The 21,475-nt window shown below is 40.1% G+C and overlaps 1 protein-coding gene across 3 annotated transcripts in view; it reads left to right on the top strand.

Moving 5' to 3' along the window:
- Nucleotides 1–1,070: 1,070 nt before the first annotated feature.
- Nucleotides 1,071–21,475, top strand: part of gab2 (GRB2-associated binding protein 2) — a 58,100-nt gene continuing 37,695 nt past the window's right edge. For 2 of the 3 annotated variants that reach the window (XM_047392055.1, XM_047392057.1), the window contains exon 1: nt 1,072–1,481. In XM_047392055.1, the coding sequence (XP_047248011.1) occupies nt 1,410–1,481 (72 nt within the window). In that variant the 5' untranslated portion in view covers nt 1,072–1,409. Of the gene's footprint in view, nt 1,482–21,475 lie in introns of all 3 variants that reach the window. The other variant, XM_047392056.1, reaches the window with a different exon arrangement.

Below are 21,475 nucleotides of genomic sequence, written 5' to 3'. Positions count from 1 at the left end.
TTTTGTATCCAAATCCGGCTTTAAACTTCTCCACAACAGTATCTCGGACCTGCCTGGTGTGTTCCTTGGTCTTCATGATGCTCTCTGCGCTTTGAACACAACCCTGAGACTATCACAGAGCAGGTGCATTTATACGGAGACTTGATTACACACAGGTGGATTCTATTTATCACCATCAGTCATTTGGGACAACATTGGATCATTCAGAGCTCCTCACTGAACTTCTGGAGTGAGTTTGCTGCACTGAAAGTAAAGGGGCCGAATAATATTACACGCCCCACTTTTCAGTTTTTTATTTGTTAAAAAAGTTTGACACATCCAATAAATTTCAATCCACTTCATGATTGTGTCCCACTTCTTGTTGATTCTTCACAAAAAAATTGAATTTTATATCTTTATGTTTGAAGCCTGAAATGTGGCAAGAGGTTGACCAGTTCAAGGGTGCCGAGTACTTTCACAAGGCACTGTACATTAATTGATTGAAAGACTACCTAAATTTGGCTGCTCTGGATTTTATGTTGGGATATCGGAGTACAGGGCTGAATAACCTATTTTCTTTTTGTAAAAACTATTGAAAACTTTACCTTGTATTGGTCTATCTCATAAAATACAAATAAAACACATTGGAGCTGGTGGTTGCGACCTAAAGAGTGAAAAGGTTTGAGGGGTGTGAATACTTCTGTGGGCCCTGTATTTACTAGCAGCTGTCATCCTACCACAAGGGGGTGCTTTTTCCTATTTTTTCCAATGGCATCATGCGACATAATTATTAAGAAGGCCACTGTTAAAATTGATAACTTAGTATTTTCTGGGCATGTTTAGAGACTTTTTATTTATTAAGTGATATGTGGAAAGTATTTGGCAACCTTCTCTATAAAACTTTTTTACAAAGGTTTTTCAAAATATTATTTTTTTTATTTATTTTACTAGTTCTGATGTAATGTTTTTCAGTTATGCAAATTAGTTTACCTTGTTACATTTTTCTTTTATTATCTGCAAGCTGTTTTCCCATCCTGTTCATCCCAGCAGCCCATCCCTCGCTCTTTGCTGCGGTGGGCGTGGCATGAGTTGGGAAAACAAACCCAAGACAGGATACTTCCTCGCCCTGAATCAGTTCACTAGTTTGCACCCACTGCTCACCGTCACCCGGCCGTACCTACTTTCATAGTCCGCTTGCCAGTGTTTTTGCGCGCCGGCGAATCTTTGCGCTGCGCCCCACAGGGACCGACTTGCTCCCATCTCCGACCTTGTTTCTTGCTCTGATTTGAAATGGGGGGAGCGGACAGCAGCAGACACAACCGAGCATCGACAGCAGCGCTTTGAACGGGCGAGCCGTCATGCGTTAGTGCCAGACTGCACTTTGAGAGCGAGAAGAAGCAGCAAGCAGCAGCAGCGCACTCTGGGAAAACATGAGCGGAGGAGAAATCGTCTTTCAGGGCTGGCTGAGGAAATCACCCCCGGAGAAAAAGCTGAGGAGATATGTGAGTGAAGCACACTTCCGCTTTAGTTTCTGTGTTTTGAAGTTTGGCACAGAGGTAACCCAGTTTCCCTTCTCTTGGTTTGCTCCCTCTATGTCAAATTGTGTTTGTTGTTCATGTGCATCTTAGATAAGTGGTGTCACGCTGGAGCAGGTGCATCTCACTGTCTCCCGCTGCACAAAACCAACTGTTGTTTATCTTTGTATTTCACTTTGAACATGCATTAGTTAGCCTTTGCAAAGTGGAGGTCCTATCATAATTGGGGTTTAGGCCGGATTAATACCAGACAACTGTCTATGAATAAAGGGCTTTCAGATGGTCATTTTGCATTATCTGCCTCTGATGAGGTAATGTCTAATCAAGCAAAGATGTGACCAGTTTTGTCTCAGCCAAGTCACAACAGCAGTGTTAAATGCACAGGGTTTGAGTGTTTTGATAAGCCAAAGCTGCACCTTCTGTTGGGTGCTGGGCAGGAGAATGGCTGCAAATCAGATAATAGGATTTATGGAGGCAGATATAACCACGTGACAATCTCCTATAAATACAGCTGTCCGTTGTTTATGTATGGTGTTGCATTACCGAGCCCCCCTCCATATTCCCAACTAGCTGACTTTACCATGATGTCATCTCTGTGTTTCGTTTGGAAATCCATCCTTGAATTTCTTCAAATGCAGCCCATCCTGTCATTTTGTCATTGTTTTCCACTTAGAGCTGGCCCATGTTTACACAGAAACCCATGTGGACAGTATGGATCAGCAGCTGCAATAGTAAGAGGAGGGGGGGAAATCTGCTTGGTTACAGAACTTTAGATAAACAACAAGAGGGAGGGAAAATTGGCCTGTAGGCAAGGGAACAGTGCTATGAGCCTTTCTCACCCTGCGTCTCACCGTGTTTCTGCCAGAAAACTGAGTCATGAGATGGTGTCCAGAGCAGGCCGACTTGTGAATGTGATAATCTGCCCATCTGAAATTCCTTCCACTTAAAGCCAGACTATGGACAATCAGGGCCATTTACTCACCAGTATTACTGTCATCTGACGTAGTTAGGTTAATGCACTAGGATATTTTCAGATATCTCAAAAATTCCAGCCTGGAGGTGTGTTGGGTAATAAGCTTGATTATTTATTTTTTATTTTTTTTACAAAGCTGCAACTGTCTGTAATGTGCAACCTTTAGAAGATTATTTGCTACAGTGGAGATAATTTTTAATCTATAACAACACCTTCCTTGTCAATATGCAACTCCTTGTTCCTGAGCAAGACTAGACCAGTGTTTGTTAATAAGTTCTTAGAGAAATGCCTTGTTGTATTAGGAACAAGTTGTGTTTGTGTGACCTCCCATGATCATATATCCAAAATACGACGACACGCAAGTTCAGAGCTGCTGATAGTAGAACTGGTTATCACTGCTTCAGGTTGGGCATGCAAATCGCATTCAAAGCAGCAGCCCTGATAGTTCCTTCTGAAAAAGATAGGACACAGTGTTTTCATACACATGCACGCTTGCCCAGTTCTTCTTAAATGCTGTCTAATTGTTTACAAACGCAATTAGGTCCCAGCAGTGACTCACTCACTCTGCAGTATCCTACTTGCAAGCATAAACACATGATGAGTATAAACTTGCTGTGTCCTTCCACCCTCGAGCATGTGACAGCAGCACTGGGGACATGTGTAGTCCATTTTCACACACGCTGCACTTCCACAATGCAAGAAAACAAAAAAGAAAATGGTCGTGGTCCAAATGAATCACTTGGTTGAGGTTTCTCTCTTCTTCGGGTGGTTGATTAATGTTCCAGAGGTGGGAGTGTTTTTCAGGGCTTAGTGGGAGTGGCCTGCTTGCTTTATTTGAACAATGGCCAGAAAAAGCACAAGGAACATGAAAACAACTGTGGAATCAGGCACTTCTACACAGTAGCTCTTGCAGAGTTCATATAAGGTCATTTTGCTCATCAGTCAGTGGTAGAACAGCATCGTTCGTCATCAATGGTTCATTAAAACCCCTAATAACCACCTATTTATAGCTTTGCATAACAGACAGGTTGTCTGGTTTCATGTATTGTATTGCAAAAAATAAATAAATAAATGATCTTCTTTTTTATGCATTTTTTATGTGATACACCAACATAAATAACTACTTTCATTTTAATTCAGCCCTGTTTGGCTGAAATCTTTAATAAAATAAAATCCAATCCTTCGAATTCCCTTCAGAAGTCATTTAATTGGTAAATAGAATCCACCTGTGTTAATTTAGTCTCAGTATAAATCCAGCTGTTCCGTGATAGCCTGAAAGGTTTGTTAGAGAGCATCAGTGAAAAAAACAATATCATAAAGACCAACACTTCACATCAACCTTAAAACATCACTGTGAAACATGGTGGTGGCAGCATTATGCTGTGGGGATGTTGTTCTTTAGCAGATCCAAAGACGCTGGTCAGCGTCAATGGAAAGATATAAGCCAACCCTGGAGGAAAACATATTAGAGGCAGCAAAAGACTTGAAACTGGGTCGATGGGTGGGTTTTTTGCCTTCCAGCAGGACAAAGACCATAAACACAGAGGAAAAGCTACAATGGAAGCGTTTAGATCAAAGCATATTCATGTTAGAATTGCCAAGTCAAAGTCCAAACCAAAATGAAACTGAGATACTTTGACAAGTCCTTTTCAAGCGCTTTCTGTTCAATCTAGCTGAGCTCTGGTTATTTTGCATTCAAAACTGAGCAGAAATTGTACTCATTAGATGAAAAGCTGGTAGAAACGCATCACAAAAGACTTGCAGCTGTAACAAAAGCGAAAGGTGGTCTTAAAAAGAATGAACTCAGGAGACTGAATACAAAGCACTCCACACTTTCCAACGTTTATACTATTTAAAAACTTTGAAAACCATGTATTTTTCTAATTCCACTTAAGAATTTTCCACTTCTTTGTTTTTGTCTTTCATATGAGATTCGAATGAAATCCTATAGATTTTGTTGTTGTGTAATGTCATAAAGATCAAGAGTTTGAGGGGTATTAACACTTTCATAAGCCACTGTAAGTCTGCTGAATGAGTTATGCATGTTTGAGTTGTATAGTTCATACCATATGAATCACACATGCTTCGTGGGACTCTGTCAACAGCTTCTGTACTAAAACCAGAACCATATTGCTTTGCTGCACTTTACCATTCGTCTGTTGTCTCTGACATTAGGAACGTGTCTGTTCAAATTCAGTAAGGCACTGCCACATTCCAGACAGATCATATCGGCAAGGTAATATCTGCTTCTTAGTCTTCTTTCTCACCGTTTACGGTTTCACAAGGTTTTACACAGTTTCAGTGTCTTGCCTTCGTTGATGGTGCTCAGGAGGAAGATGTAATGGGGGGGAGAAGACTGTGGCTTTTGAAGGCAGGCAATGGAGAGTGGCAACAGTGGTCTGTGTCCCTCTGTCATCTGGCGGGTCGGCAGTTGTTTTGCACAGGGGCTTTGGGAAGTCCTTGCCCTCAGAGGTCAGCCCTGAACGCCTCCCAGTTCCTGCTTTGACAGACAACTAGCATTCACACAGACATTTTTCTTGCTCCATTTTATCTGGAGGCCTTTTTCCCCATAAGCTGTAAAAATGGGTTGCTTGATGTGACAGCAGTGACTTGCAGTGTTGTGAAATGGTATGTACCCCCTTACAGTTTTCTTCTGTTTTTGCTTTTTTGCCACCCAGATTCTTCAGACCATTAAACAAATGTTAATGTCAGACAAAGATAAACTGGAAAAATACAAAAGGCACTTTTCAAATGATGATAGAAAGTAACCTGGCTACATGTGAATACATAATAGCGCTCTCGTTAAATCATAAATATGTGTGATTAAGAATATGTTAAAGCTAAATTCAGTTTCATTACAAAAGAAAAATTAAGGCTTTGGAGTGGCCAAGTTAAAGTTCAGACTTGAATCAAATTGAAATGCTGCAGTGACTGATGTTCATGCTTGAAAACCTCTAAAATCATAATTTGAAAGCAATATTTTGTGATTGCTTTGGTTATCTTTGATAAGATGTTTGATGTTGAACACTTCAGTGTGACCTAAAACGTAAAAACAGAAGACATCTGTAAGGAGGTAAATACTTTTACACAACTTTGTAAAGTAATGCTGTTGAATGGAACAAAATGGGGAAAAAAACTTTAATGCTTCTCAGTTTTGTCAGTCTTTTGGTTATGTTGAAAAGCTTTTGTTAGCATCTGCTTTACCAGCCACTGTTGCATATTTCTCTCATATTTGTTTCTTTTTGCTAAAGCATCAGGTGGTGGCCCTATTTTCACTTTGTCATAATATCTTGCCCTTTGCCATGAACTCTTTTGGTTGAAAATGTAAATATTTCACCAACAGCAGATGCCAGACTTCCTTTCAACGGTACCTTCAGGAAGTGTTTTGACACAGGTCCCATGACAGGGAAAGAAATCAAATTGGCCTACAAGTATATAAGTGCACTCCTGTCTATCATGACTTGATCAGTTGAGCCTAAAATAGAGCTGTTCTGAAGGAAATTAGATCCCGTTGTAATTTTCTCCTTGCTATTTCTCGTGATTTGGACCAGGAGTTGAGAATGTTCTGCTTATTTACCAAACTCTCCAAAAGTAAACTAACGCCACGGTACCAACTTTGTATGACGGAGCTAATAATGTAAATTAGCCACACAGCAACATGAGATAAACTTTATTATGCCAGAGAGACTGTTCTTTGTACATCCAGCAGCGAATGAATAAACAGACACATACGGACCATGACATTCTCAACTCATGTCCCCTATGTAAACAGTCTACTGAGCAAACAAAGCAAACTGCCTCAGACAGTTCAGTCAAGGCTATGGAAGTTAGGAGAAGCATTTGTTTTTTAAACTTTGTTTGTCTTGCATCTCGGCAGAATATGTCTGTGACCAGCTGGAAGAAGTCAGCACTCACTGTACAAGAGTGTGTGGGCGTGACTTCCCAGGATCTGAACCCGCCTAACTGGCCTAGAGAAGTGCAGAAAGTTTCTTTTAATTGATGGCTTCAACCTCTCTAAATGTTTTTTACAACACTGCGAAGCCTCCTGTTCCTCTTCATTTTAATATTCTTTCTCATACTGTTACTGACGTTTAAGTTGTCCTGAATAGAGGACAAATGAAAGGTCTATTAGTGAAATGGCTGACTCGTTTTAATACTAATACAAGATACATTTTGTGTTTTTAAGATGTTTTTAAGAGTCTAAAAGATTAGGTTGAATTAAGTAAAAAAAAAAAAAAAAAACTCTCAAAAAGTGACTTAGCACTTCAGATAACAATAAAACAAGCTGAGTTTATGTGCTCTACACCTCTACTGGCCCTGTAAAGTTAATGGAAGTGAAAGCCATTGGCTGCCATAAAAATGTTTTGCATCAAAATCTGTTTTACTTTTTTTGGTTCATGCAATTATTAGCTTTCTTCACCATGCATAACAAATATTTATGAATTTTCAGAATTTTAAAACACATAAATTCTAGTTTTAGTAATTAAAGTCAGTTTTTTAGGAACATGTTTAAATTGGAATTTTGCTTGTTGTGTTATCCAAGCCGGTGAGTCTCAACAGTGAGAGCATTATTGATTTTAATAAAGTTTTATTGTTTAGGTGAAGTCCTTGAAAGTCATGGAAATGTAGATTGTTTCATTTTTTTATCCAATATTTGAAAACTGGTAGATTTAACATACATGGACAAAATATCTTCACGTAGTAGAAAAGAATGAAACTTTTTTCCGGATAATTTAAAATCAGGAAATACAAATACAAATCAAAATGTAATTGTAATTTAATACAAAATAATTTGAACGGGAGTCAATGGCACACATTTGTTTGTAATTTCTGAGCCAAATTTTTAGCGAGTTGCATCCAAACAGCCAAAATTATGATGAAAAAAGAAATAAAAATTTTTAAGGGAACCAGGAGGTTTAATAAATCTTAAGACTGTCAAGGAAATGAGATGTACCTTCCTGTATCTAGACAGCTCTGTCCAATTCACCAGATGTTCTATTGCTCATAAATCAGTGTACCAACTGTGTTCAGGGGGTAAGTTAAAATATTTTACATATTTAAGTTAAAATATTGCAGTTTTATGATAGTTAGACAACATTGGTTCAAAACATGAAAATATCTTTTACTTAAAATAGAAAAACAATCATTCCTGCTGCTGCTAAACTGATATATTATTTATCCATCCATCCATCCATCGTCTATACCTGCTTGTCCTTGCAGGGTCCTTGGGGTATGGTGCCTGCTGCCGTCCCCCAGGGTTACATCCCTGACACGTAATAGAACACCCAGTTAGGTACAAGTTTGGAAAAAGGAAATACAAGCTTTTTTATGTCTTAACTGCATAGAACACTCAGTATCTAGGGCCTTTCTCGGTCCCTGTCTTCGGTCCCCGTTAGTGGTTGGAGGGGCGCCGGGCTCTGGTGAGGGGGTCTTGGCCAGGCAGTGTGCGGTGTTGATTGGGATGTGGCTTCGCTTTGGTGGAGGGGCTGGACGGCCAGCTTCTTTCTGTGGCTCTGGCCCCGGGCCGAGCACCGGGCTGCGGTTGGCGGTCGGGTGGGTGGAGCAGTGGAGCATGTCTTGTGCCATAATGGGGTGGCTGGTGGGTTGTGCTTGTGTGTGGAGCTTGCGCTGTGTGGGTGTGGCTTCGTCGGCTTTTCGGGAATGGAGCTCACTTGTGACGTTGTGTCCCTGTGCTGTGAGGAGGGAATACGTGGCGTTTGGGTTTGGGGTCACGGGTTCGATATGTGTGTCCTAGTTGGGGGTGGCCCTGAGATGAAATTTTGTTGGAGTTCATTGGGGTTGGGGGGGCTCATGGGGTTAGGATCGAATTCCCTGGGGGGTTGGGACTGTTTCATCCTGTGGCGGCTAAGGTTTGCGGGCTAGTTTGAACCATGTAGACCGCTCTTTTTTACATGGCCCCCTCTCCGGATGAGGATGGGGGTCGTTAGGGACTGGGGTCTGGGACAGGTCGCTCAGGTTCAGGCACCAGCCCAGGCTAGCCCAGCCCAGGTTCAGGTGCTGGGGCAGTCTACCTGTCTCCACCCCCAGAGGGAAAGGGACCACCTCCTGGGTCCGGGAGCTGGTTGCCCCTCTGGGGTATTGGCACCGGGACCTAGGAGTATAGAGTATGTATGGGGAATGTGAGTGAGTGTACGACGTCCATTGTTGTTTGTCTTTATGTTGGGTGCATGTGTGTGAGTGTTTTTATGTGTACACATGAGGGTGGGAATGTGTTTGAGTGTTTCTGTGTGTGCCTGATTTTTGTGTCAGGTTGGGTCTTGGACTTCTCCCTCCACTGGATCAGTTTAGGCCCCCCCATCAAATGTGGGGCCTATTTCCTTCCACACTACCTGCCGGTGGTTGGTATCTCTGCCCGCTGATGTACTTGTGGTTCTCAGTGTCCAGGGCTGGGTGTTTTGGTGCATGCCGGCTCACTCCTGATGACTGCTTGCCGGGGCCTGGACCCCTGGGCTCTGTCAGGCCTCTGCTTGGGGAGTGATGTGTCCCAAGGTCTCGGGTCGCTGGATCAAAGGCTGGATCTGCTCAGGCGTAGATGGCTGCTGGGGGGTCCTGTGGGCTCGTCGCTTCACTTCCTTGGGGCTTCTGCACTGTGGCTGCTCGGTGGTTCCCCTGGGACTCTCCCCTGCTCTTCTCTGGGGGGGGGGTTGCGGTAGTCTCGGTGATGGTTCTCCTCGGGTTTCTGTGGTGTGGGGGGCCTTTGGATGTCTATGGCTCGGATCTTATCCGAATCTATCCCAGGTGGGGGCAGGTCTGTGGCTCCTCACACTCGCTATTGCATTTTTTTATGGTGAAACCTTGTATACACAAGCGTGCTCACACTCAGACCCACAAGTATTTAGATTCAGGTGTTAACAGATACGCAAATGTTCTATATTGAGCCGTATTTACTACTAAATACATCTTGCATTGATAAGTAACGTGCACTTTTCGGTAAGAAAGCTGGTAATAAGAACATTTCTTCAGGTGTAGAAGCAAGCAGGGTGTTATCTTGTAATCTCTTCATCCTCCTCTCTCTCTTCCATTCTTTTCTCCGTCTCTCCCCTTTTCCATTTTGCACCACCTCTCTCTCTTTCGTGCTTCTTATTTTTTTTCTTTTTGTTTCTGTCCTTGTGTCCAACAGTTGTATAATCCCAAAGCAGTTTCTAATAGTTTCTTTTTGCAGAGCTTTAAAGCGATAATGCTCCACTTGTGAAAGTAAATATGTTGGTCTTTTTCTTGGCACTCAGACAACAATTCTGAGCGCTACTCTGCCGGACAGGACACTGTTAAAAAAAAAAAAAAAAGATGGCACTTGCATGCCATGGATATGTTAATGCCTTCCCACTTATGCTGTGACTCAGTTAAATGCCCTTTGGCCTCCCACCTAGCATATGCAAAACTGCCTTTAAGTTAAAGCAATACAATACATTTCTAAGAATATGCACAGTAGTTTTATTAAATGCAATTTTGGAAGTAAACACCACCGCAAACCATTTAGGTTTGGGTTGGAAATAAATTTTCTGGTTGTGAGTGACGGTCTGTAGGTGGTTAAAAAGAAAAAAAAAAGTGAATCTGTTAAAGCCAGTTGAACAGCATAGAATTTCTTTTTACTGGCAACCTATCAATGTTTGTTTGTGCTATTTTTAGGGTTTATCACACAGTGAAGTTATTTAGTGATAGCTGCTGACATCTTGGAAGTGAACTAATCTAGCGAACAACAAACCATATTTACATGGATACACACATAAGTACAGGAAATAAATGTCTATATCTGGTCAAATCTAAAATATAAAGCTGCTAATAAATTTGTGCACAGTTGCTGGTAAATCCAATAAAACATCAGACAGTCAGTCATTTTCTACCGCTTATTCCATAGTGTGTCACGGGGAAGCTGGTGCCTATCTCCAGCAGTCTATATGCAAGAGGCGGGATACACCCTGGACAGGTTGCCAGTCCATCGCAGGGCAACACACAAACAACCATGCACACACTCATTCATACACCTAAGGGCAATTTAGAATGACCAATTAACCTAACAGGCATGTCTTTGGACTGTGGGAGGAAGCTGGAGTACCCGGTGAGAACCCACGCATGCACGGGGAGAACGACCCCCGGCTGGGAATCGATCCCAGGACCTTCTTGTTGCAAGGCAACAGTACTACCAACTGCGCCACCGTGCATTTTGTAAGAAAATAAAAAACAGTAGGAATAGCAAAAAAAACTAAAACATTTTGTTGAATTGTAATTAAAAACTTTTTCCAGAACCCCCTTGTAAAGGTCAGGATATTTGACATTTGCAGAGTCAAACAAATCTATATCTACATCAAATAAGGGCCAATAGGATGTATTTATATTTCATGTCAAACCTTGTCCCTCACTGCGATTATTCGTAGGAGTTGGAAATGTGTAAGTATAGGACCTTGTGGTTTTGGTTGCTCTAGTTAAAGTGAAAACAGCAAGTGTTTCTCTGACTGTTTCATAGAGTATTGAGTTAACAATACTGAATGGCTAAAACTCTAATTTGTAGCTTCCTTTCTAACCTTTTTTTTTCACATCTTTTGTAAATATTCAGCTGGAATTAAAGAATTGTTTTCTTAAGAAGATTTAAGCACAGATTTATTTTCTCAGTCAATCAAGCTTGTGGTAAGTTTTTAGCTCTTGTTGGAGTTCTGCTTTTCAGATTTCTGAAATGTGGTCACATTCAAAGATGCCAATAGCCCCTTTGAATTTTAAGCGAAACCATTGACCATGTCGAATTTAACTGCATTAGGTTAGTTTTAAACAAAACCTACGACAACAAAACTAAACCAAATCAGCTTTGTGACAACTGGAAATCCTTAGTAAATCTTTCCTTCAGTCCCTGATGAGTCATTGTATTTCAGCTAAAAAACAAAAATTTTCCACACTTTGTTAAAATAAAAATTGTTGTGTGGGTGGTTTCCAAATTTAGATGTTCAAGTTAAATCATAAGGCAATTTTTAGCTTCAGACATATCATCATTTTATGATCTAAGACAAATGTGGCTTTGTCACGTTTTGCAGCAACATGTCTTTTTGTGTTGATATGCCTGAAGAATAGGGCAGGCTGACTTTTTTCCCTTTTTCATCCTAGATTATTACAGTAAAATTTTATTTTATGCATAAGTTCAAACACATTTGATTAGATTCACCTTGCCAGAATTCAGAACAGTAAAACATTTCTTCTAATCAACTTTACCTAGAGGATTTTAATGCAACAGTTTTGTTGTTCTCTCTTGTTTATCATTCAAATGTGTAAAATGACGGAAAGGGAAGTGTTAAACCAAAAAATAAGAAAATCCCTGAAATTAGAAACAATCGAGATTATTTGTATAGTTCAGGAAAAAATTAAGACAAATGCAATTATGAGGTCGTGTTCTATCTATAATTCTATCTATAATTTTTTTTTACATATAACTGTCAATCTAAGAGCATTTGATTTACATAATTATTGACAGAATAATCAATTTAGTTTGTTTAGCATTCCCAAACTATACAATACTATTAAATTAGATGCAATCTGTGAAAAAAAAACAAAAAACAAAACATATTTAGTTGTCAAATTTCAGCACCGGCTGGTGGGAAATACTGTGCTACTGTTGCTAAATTAACCCTTCTGCTGCAATCCTATATCAACCTGTTGTGATGATACAGGATTACCAACTTCCAAATTTTTTAAAGGTTTTCAAGTGCTTATTGAGCAGTATATTACGCCTTTTAGCAGTTTTATTGTTTTTTGAGTAACACACTGATAAGAAGCTGATATTATTGGTTAATTAGTTGGGCTATTTGCTCTGTTAGCTAGCCTGCAGTTGGCTACTTAACAAATTTTAAAATGCTGTCACCTTAAAAACAGTAATAGATGGCACTTTTGTAGTTTGTCCATGTTTTCTGCAAGCCAAAATATTTCCAACCAAATGTTTCTGTTTTGCAAACTAGGAAAAACTCTAGCATCTTACCTTCAACTGGCTAACCAGAAGTGCACAGCATTGTGTGGGGGAGGGGCATCACTGTGTTGCTCTATGCTCTGTACAGCTCGAGAAAATATCTAATAAAAGCATTTTAAACCGTAAAAAGGAAAATTGTAGTGGTTTTGAAACCATAACGTTTTATGACGCTATACTTTGATACTGTTTGTGTCATTAGTGATACCTGCTTTACTTAATTTCCTATGTTTATCTGTGTTAAGGGCTGCTGCTGTATTTACTGTGCAGGAGTATGAAGGATATACAAGGGTTGGACAATGAAACTAAAACACCTGTCATTTTAGTGTGGGAGGTTTCATGGCTAAATTGGACCAGCCTGGTAGCCAGTCTTCATTGATTGCACATTGCACCAGTAAGAGCAGAGTGTGAAGGTTCAATTAGCAGGGTAAGAGCACAGTTTTGCTCAAAATATTGAAATGCACACAACATTATGGGTGACATACCAGAGCTCAAAAGAGGACAAATTGTTGGTGCACGTCTTGCTGGCGCATCTGTGACCAAGACAGCAAGTCTTTGTGATGTATCAAGAGCCACGGTATCCAGGGTAATGTCAGCATACCACCAAGAAGGACGAACCACATCCAACAGGATTAACTGTGGATGCAAGAAGAAGCTGTCTGAAAGGGATGTTTGGTGCTAACCCAGATTGTATCCAAAAAACATAAAACCACGGCTGCCCAATCACAGCAGAATTAAATGTGCACCTCAACTCTCCTGTTTCCACCAGAACTGTCAGTCAGGAGCTCCACAGGGTCAATATACACGGCCGGGCTGCTATAGCCAAACCTTTGGTCACTCATGCCAATGCCAAACGTCGGTTTCAATGGTGCAAGGAGCGCAAATCTTGGGCTGTGGACAATGAGAAACATGTATTCTCTGATGAGTCCACCTTTACTGTTTTCCCCACATCTGGGAGAGTTATGGTGTGGAGAAGCCCCAAAGAAGTTTCATTGTCCAACCCCTGTAACTCCTCAATAATGACACACACAGCTGGTTGCAGGAATTATGCATAAGGCATTTTTGAACTGGTGCTATGGGCCAACAGGTGCTAAGGTCAGGTGCTTGTATGTAAATATTTCTGCTCCATGAAACCCTGCTGGTTTAATTTAGTTGTACCCTGTTCTGTGTATCTAAACCCACCCTGTACTTGTCCAGAATTACCGGAGATGCTCGCAGCACGACCTCTGCGCTCGGGCGCATAGTAGCTGACGCTGATGGCAGAGGCAGTGGGAAAAGCACAAAGAGTTCTGATTGAAGATAATGCTTCCCGTTAGTTAAGCTGTCAGAGTGAGCTCATGCTAAATAAGCCTGCCCTTCTGCTGAAATGGAGACATGCCGAGAGATTGCTCATTTTTATAATAATGGAAGCGTTCAGCTACAAATTGATGCTGATTATATCTGCTGAGAGCTTTTTAGAGGTTGTTTTCATGTGATTTGCAGCAGACTCTGCAGATCAACCACCCAACCCCCCAGACCCCCTGCAGTAAAAAGGCTCTGCAGTAAATATGAACTTGCAAATTTTCAAAATGATGGGAAAATCTAAATTAAAGCTTCATATTGAAGAAAGGTTTTTCTGTTTAATTTACATAGGTAACCTCCCACCATCTTTACACACATTAAGTCATACGATTGATTTGAGCTTCTCCTTGTGTGATAAGTAGTGCATCAGTCAACAGTTTTCTGAGTTCAATTGCAATCTGAGCAGTAGCTTAGAAATACCACAGTGGGAATGACCACAAAACCAAAAAGAGAAAAAACATTATAATTAGAAATGTCTGGCAGCATTTCTATAGACATAATTTTGTTCTATTTCTCACCGGCATTGTTACCGTAATTTGTACAGGTATGTGTCATCACCTCCCAACAACTGTATCCCATCAAGCTAATGTTACACATGTAGTAGATGTACAATCAGATTGCAGCTGCAGTTAAACACACTCCTTCATTTGGCTCAGACATGGAGAAAAAAAGAGTTGCAGCTCATGCTATTTTTCAAGATTTAGGAGAAATGTTTGGGGAGCGATTGATTCATAGCAATCTGTGGAAATCAGCATTTGTACTGATCCCATTGAGATACAGCATATCTTCATACAGGAAGTTCTGGTCAAGATGGTGGGATAAATACTGTGTAATCTAAAACAGGTTCTACTAAAAACATAATCATAAAAAGCAAAAAAAAAAAAACAAACAAGGGGAAACACTGAGCCATTCTGGTAATAGTACTAATAAAATAGACACATGAAATATTTAAACTTTAACTGCTAAAATCTGAAACAAATTATTACAATTAACAAATAAAGCAATTACACATTTACAAAGGAAATTTTAAAAGAATAACCTAATGTAAAAGGAAGCATTGTCTTGCCTAATGCATGTTATGGTTATAAACTAATAACTCTTAAATACTTATCTTAAATTAAGGATTCCACTGGTTTCCTACATTTTGTTAGACTTTTAAACCGGCAGTCTCATACTTTTAAGCTCTGTTAAACATCTTTTCATGTTTACTTTCCTGGGTACATGGATGGGATAAAGCAGCCTCCAACAGTGGAGCTTCTGGATCTCTTTATCTGTCAAGACAAATAATAGGTTGGAGCTTCAGAAGATGCACATTGCTGGCACAATTCTGTTTGCGACTGTAGTTTTGTAAGCGTTAGAAAAGGTTTATTATAAACTTTGAGTCGGACAGCTGTCTGGTCAATGTCTCACGCAGGGCAGAGTAAAACCCCGTGTGAACTATGTATCTTTGAAGGAAACATTTGTGGTTTATTTAGGCTCACTTAAACTGTTGCCTGATGGTTATATATACATACATGACACCTGTAAAGCTCATTGAAGAAGGCACTGATACGTTTAGTGGCTTATCCAGTGGCAGCTTTTTACAATTTTTGAATACTTAATTGCTCGTTTATGCCAAATGAGGCGGGAAAGCAGTGCAAAGCTCATTTCAAATGTGTACTTTCTGCTCTGTAAAACAGCTAGATGATGCAAAATGTAGTTGCATTGCTATGTTATTTTTTATTTTGTTTGTCTTCCTGAAACTCATATCTGTTGCTGGCATGTGGGGACCCGCTATTGATTAGGGCTGTATAATCAAGCCCCTGTTGCAGTTGTCTATCCAGCTCTGTCTCCTGTCACCACATAACCGGAATCACTATTGTTTAGGCATCCAGTCATTCTGTGGTGGCCATTTTAACATCCCCGTGCTTTAATTGATGCATTGTAAAACTGTTTTGTTCTCTGTTGTTCCATCTTTGAGAGCAGCTCTTTAAAAACAAAACACTTTTGGCCCTTTTCATGCATCAGATGGGATGAGAAGTCAACTCATTTGTCATTTGCTTTTCAAATTTTAACATTTTTAAACTCAGAACAAACTTGAGAACATCTGACTAGGGGATGTATAAAAAGTATGATTTAAAGTGTATGGGCTAAATTTGCTGTCACTAACTATTTGAGACAAATAAAAGAAAATTGCATAAGTTAAAGTGTGACTAACATTAAAATAATAAGATGGCAACAATGGATTAAAAGCTTGGTGAAAAATATGTTATAAGTTGGTAATATTTTAATAGCAAATTATTAGTGTTATTACAATGTAATTACCCTGTAATACAGCCTGCTATAAAATGGTAACAGTTTGGTAAATATTTGATAGTTAAAGTTCACACAAACAATTTATATTACAACATAATAGAATATTTTATCACTTTAAAACAACACAAACAAATGCTGTATGCTTCATTGTAGTACTGTGTAAATGTGATATTACCATAAAATAGAAAAACATTACTTTATTTCACAGCCCTGATTCCAGGTTATCACATAGAAACTACTGAAGATTATTCTTATTGACTTTTATGTGTCTTCATGTCGGGTTAATTTACCATTTAATGCATTAGCCACAGTTATTTCAATACTTATCTATTTTTGGTTTTTAAATTGGTATTTTTTTCTCAAGGTTATCATACTGGTGCCAAGTCATTGCATTGTCGTTTTTTATAATTGCATAATAATACCAAATGCTTGTTAATTGACAAACAAGTCCCTTTATGACCAAACTGTAAGGGGTAGTACTATCAAGATTACAAAGAAATCAGGACTATAATTTAAAATTTATTATATTTTAAGCAACTCTTATTGGAGAAGGGAGATTATCTTCAGGGTTTTTATGATTGTTAGCAGGATTTTGTCCCAGAACTTATTACATGAAAGTCTGGCAGCAATCATAAATGAAGATCATAAAGATTGTAAAAAGATAGTTGAGGTCATTCAATTAATTCATGTTATTTGTAGAAGAAAACAACAACAGTAGAGGTTTGTAAGTTAAAAATCCTGTTATCTTCTGGGTCCAAGGGCTTGTAAGTTCTGGTACCAATAATTATTGCCATGATTATATAGGGATACATTTTGATTATAAATGTTATCACAATAGTTGCAAAAACAAGTTTATTACGTATATATATATATATATATATATATATATATATATATATATATATATACACACAGTACAGACCAAAGGTTTGGACACACCTTCTCATTCAAAGAGTTATCTTTATTTTCATGACTATGAATATTGTAGCTTCACACTGAAGGCATCAAAACTATGTATTAACACGTGTGGAATTATATACTGAACAAAAAAGTGTGAAACAACTCAAAATATGTCTTATATACTAGGTTCTTCAAAGTAGCCACCTTTGGCTTTGATTACAACTCCGCACACTCTTGGCATTCTGTTGATGAGCTTCAAGAGGTAGTCACCTGAAATGGTTTTCCAACAGTCTTGAAGGAGTTCCCAGAGATGCTTAGCACTTGTTGGCCCTTTTTCCTTCACTCTGCGGTCCAGCTCACCCCAAACCATCTCGATTGGGTTCAGGTCCGGTGACTGTGGAGGCCAGGTCATCTGGCGCAGCACCCCATCACTCTCCTTCTTGGTCAAATAGCCCTTACACAGCCTGGAGGTGTGTTTGGGGTCATTGTCCTGTTGAAAAATAAATGATGGTCCAACTAAACGCAAACCGGATGGAATAGCATGCCGCTGCAAGATGCTGTGGTAGCCATGCTGGTTCAGTATGCCTTCAATTCTGAATAAATCTCCAACAGTGTCACCAGCAAAGCACCCCCACACCATCACACCTCCTCCTCAACGCTTCACGGTGGGAACCAGGCATGTAGAGTCCATCCGTTCACCTGTTCTGCGCCGCACAAAGACACGGTGGTTGGAACCAAAGATCTCAAACTTGGACTCATCAGACCAAAGCACATATTTCCACTGGTCTAATGTCCATTCCTTGTGTTCTTTAGCCCAAACAAGTCTCTTCTGCTTGTTGCATGTCCTCAGCAGTGGTTTCCTAGCAGCTATTTTACCATGAAGGCCTGATTCAAACAGTCTCCTCTTACCAGTTGTTCTAGATATGTGTCTGCTGCTAGAACTCTGTGTGGCATTGACCTGTTCTCTAATCTGAGCTGCTGTTAACCTGCAATTTCTGAGGCTGCTGACTCTGATGAACTTATCATCCGCAGCAGAGGTGACTCTTGGTCTTCCTTTCCTGGGGCGGTCCTCATGTGAGCCAGTTTCTTTGTAGCGCTTGATGGTTTTTGCGACTGCACATGGGGACACTTTCAAAGTTTTCCCAATTGTTCGGACTGACTGACCTTCATTTCTTAAAGTAATGATGGCCACTCATTTTTCTTTACTTAGCTGCTTTTTTCGTGCCACAATACAAATTCTAACAGTCTATTCAGTAGGACTATCAGCTGTGTACTGTATCCACCTCCTGCACAACACAACTGATGGTCCCAACCCCATTTATAAGGCTTGAAATCCCACTTATTAAACCTGACAGGGCACACCTGTGAAGTGAAAACCATTTCAGGTGACTACCTCTTGAAGCTCATCAACAGAATATCAAGAGTGTGCGGAGCAGTAATCAAAGCAAAAGGTGGCTACTTTGAAGAACCTAGAATATAAGACATATTTTCAGTTGTTTCACACTTTTTTGTTCAGTATATAATTCCACATGTGTTAATTCATAGTGTTGATGCCTTCAGTGTGAAGCCACAATATTCATGGTCCGGAAAATAAAGACAACTCTTTGAATGAGAAGGTGTGTCCAAACTTTTGGACACACCTTCTCATTCAAAGAGTTGTCTGTATATATATATATACAGGTCCTTCTCAAAATATTAGCATATTGTGATAAAGTTCATTATTTTCCATAATGTCATGATGAAAATTTAACATTCATATATTTTAGATTCATGGCACACTAACTGAAATATTTCAGGTCTTTTATTGTCTTAATACGGATGATTTTGGCATACAGCTCATGAAAACCCAAAATTCCTATCTCACAAAATTAGCATATTTCATCCGACCAATAAAAGAAAAGTGTTTTTAATACAAAAAACGTCAACCTTCAAATAATCATGTACAGTTGTGCACTCAATACTTGGTTGGGAATCCTTTTGCAGGAATGACTGCTTCAATGCGGCATGGCATGGAGGCAATTAGCCTGTGGCATTGCTGAGGTCTTATGGAGGCCCAGGATGCTTCGATAGCGGCCTTTAGCTCATCCAGAATGTTGGGTCTTGAGTCTCTCAACGTTCTCTTCACAATATCCCACAGATTCTCTATGGGGTTCAGGTCAGGAGAGTTGGCAGGCCAATTGAGCACAGTGATACCATGGTCAGTAAACCATTTACCAGTGGTTTTGGCACTGTGAGCAGGTGCCAGGTCGTGCTGAAAAATGAAATCTTCATCTCCATAAAGCTTTTCAGCAGATGGAAGCATGAAGTGCTCCAAAATCTCCTGATAGCTAGCTGCATTGACCCTGCCCTTGATAAAACACAGTGGACCAACACCAGCAGCTGACACGGCACCCCAGACCATCACTGACTGTGGGTACTTGACACTGGACTTCTGGCATTTTGGCATTTCCTTCTCCCCAGTCTTCCTCCAGACTGTGGCACCTTGATTTCCGAATGACATGCAGAATTTGCTTTCATCCGAAAAAAGTACTTTGGACCACTGAGCAACAGTCCAGTGCTGCTTCTCTGTAGCCCAGGTCAGGCGCTTCTGCCGCTGTTTCTGGTTCAAAAGTGGCTTGACCTGGGGAATGCGGCACCTGTAGCCCATTTCCTGCACACGCTTGTGCACGGTGGCTCTGGATGTTTCTACTCCAGACTCAGTCCACTGCTTCCGCAGGTCCCCCAAGGTCTGGGATCGGCCCTTCTCCACAATCTTCCTCAGGGTCTGGTCACCTCTTCTCGTTGTGCAGCATTTTCTGATACACTTTTTCCTTCCCACAGACTTCCCACTGAGGTGCCTTGATACAGCACTCTGGGAACAGCCTATTCGTTCAGAAATTTCTTTCTGTGTCTTACCCTCTTGCTTGAGGGTGTCAATAGTGGCCTTCTGGACAGCAGTCAGGTCGGCAGTCTTACCCATGATTGGGGTTTTGTGTGATGAAGCAGGCTGGGAGTTTTAAAGGCCTCAGGAATCTATTGCAGGTGTTTAGAGTTAACTCGTTGATTCAGATGATTAGGTTCATAGCTCGTTTAGAGACCCTTTTAATGATATGCTAATTTTGTGAGATAGGAATTTTGGGTTTTCATGAGCTGTATGCCAAAATCATCCGTATTAAGACAATAAAAGACCTGAAATATTTCAGTTAGTGTGCCATGAATCTAAAATATATGAATGTTAAATTTTCATCATGACATTATGGAAAATAATGAACTTTATCACAATATGCTAATATTTTGAGAAGGACCTGTATATATTAGTGCCTTTCAACCTCTTGCCACATTTCAGGCTTCAAACATAAAGATATAAAATTGTAATTTTTTGTGAAGAATCAACTACAAGTGGGAGAGTCTGTCCATAGGACAACAATCAGTTGTACACTGCACAAATCTGGCCTTTATGGAAGAGTGGCAAGAAGAAAGCCATTTCTCAAAGATATCCATAAAATGTCACAAGCCACCTGGGAGACACACCAAACATGTGGAAGAAGGTGCTCTGGTCAGATGAAACCAAACTCGAACTGTTTGGCCACAATGCAAAACTATATGTTTGGCGTAAAAGCAACACAGCTCATCACCCTGAACACACCATCCCCACTGTCAAACATGGTGGTGGCAGCATCATGGTTTGGGCCTGCTTTTCGTCAGCAGGGACAGGGAAGATGGTCAAAATTGATGGGAAGATGGATGGGGCTAAATACAGGATCATTCTGGAAGAAAACCTGTTGGAGACCTGAGACTGGGATGGAGATTTATCCATGACCCGAAACATGAAGCCAAATCTACAATGGAATGGTTCACAAATAAATGTATCCAGGTGTTTGAATGGCCAAGTCAAAGTCCAGACATTAATCTAATCGAGAATCTGTGGAAAGGGCTGAAGACTGCTGTTCACGAACGCTCTCCATCCAACCTCACTGTGCTCGAGCTGTTTTGCAAGGAAGAATGGGCGAGAATTTTAGTTTCTCGATGTGCAAAACTGATAGACATGCAGCTGTAATTGCAGCAAAGGGTGGAGCTACATAGTATTAACGCAAAGGGGGCTGAATAATACCCCACCTTTCAGTTTTTTATTTGTTAAACAAGTTTGACACATCCAATAAATTTCATTCCACTTCACGATTGTGTCCCATTTGTTGTTGACTCTTCACAAAAAATTAGAACTTTATATCTTTATGTTTGAAGCCTGAAATGTGGCAAGAGGTTGAAAAGTTCAAGGGGGCCGAATACTTTCGCAAGGCACTGTATATATAAGATCTGTTTGGTTTTATTTAAATCAAAATCAAAAATTCAGACATCTGCTAACATAAGGCATTATTATTACAGTTATCATTTTTATTTATAATTTTAAGACATAGGCTTACATAGGAATGTATACTAAAAACCCACTAAATTGAATAGTAGCTGTAGTTTTCAATGGTCTATAGAACAGAATGTTCTACCTTGTTGCCATTT

The sequence above is a fragment of the Girardinichthys multiradiatus genome, chromosome 18, assembly GCF_021462225.1.
Source record: "Girardinichthys multiradiatus isolate DD_20200921_A chromosome 18, DD_fGirMul_XY1, whole genome shotgun sequence".
Taxonomy (NCBI): Eukaryota; Metazoa; Chordata; class Actinopteri; order Cyprinodontiformes; family Goodeidae; genus Girardinichthys; species Girardinichthys multiradiatus.
The sequence above is the reverse complement of the archived record's forward strand: the minus strand, read 5'-3'. Positions and strand labels throughout refer to the sequence as shown.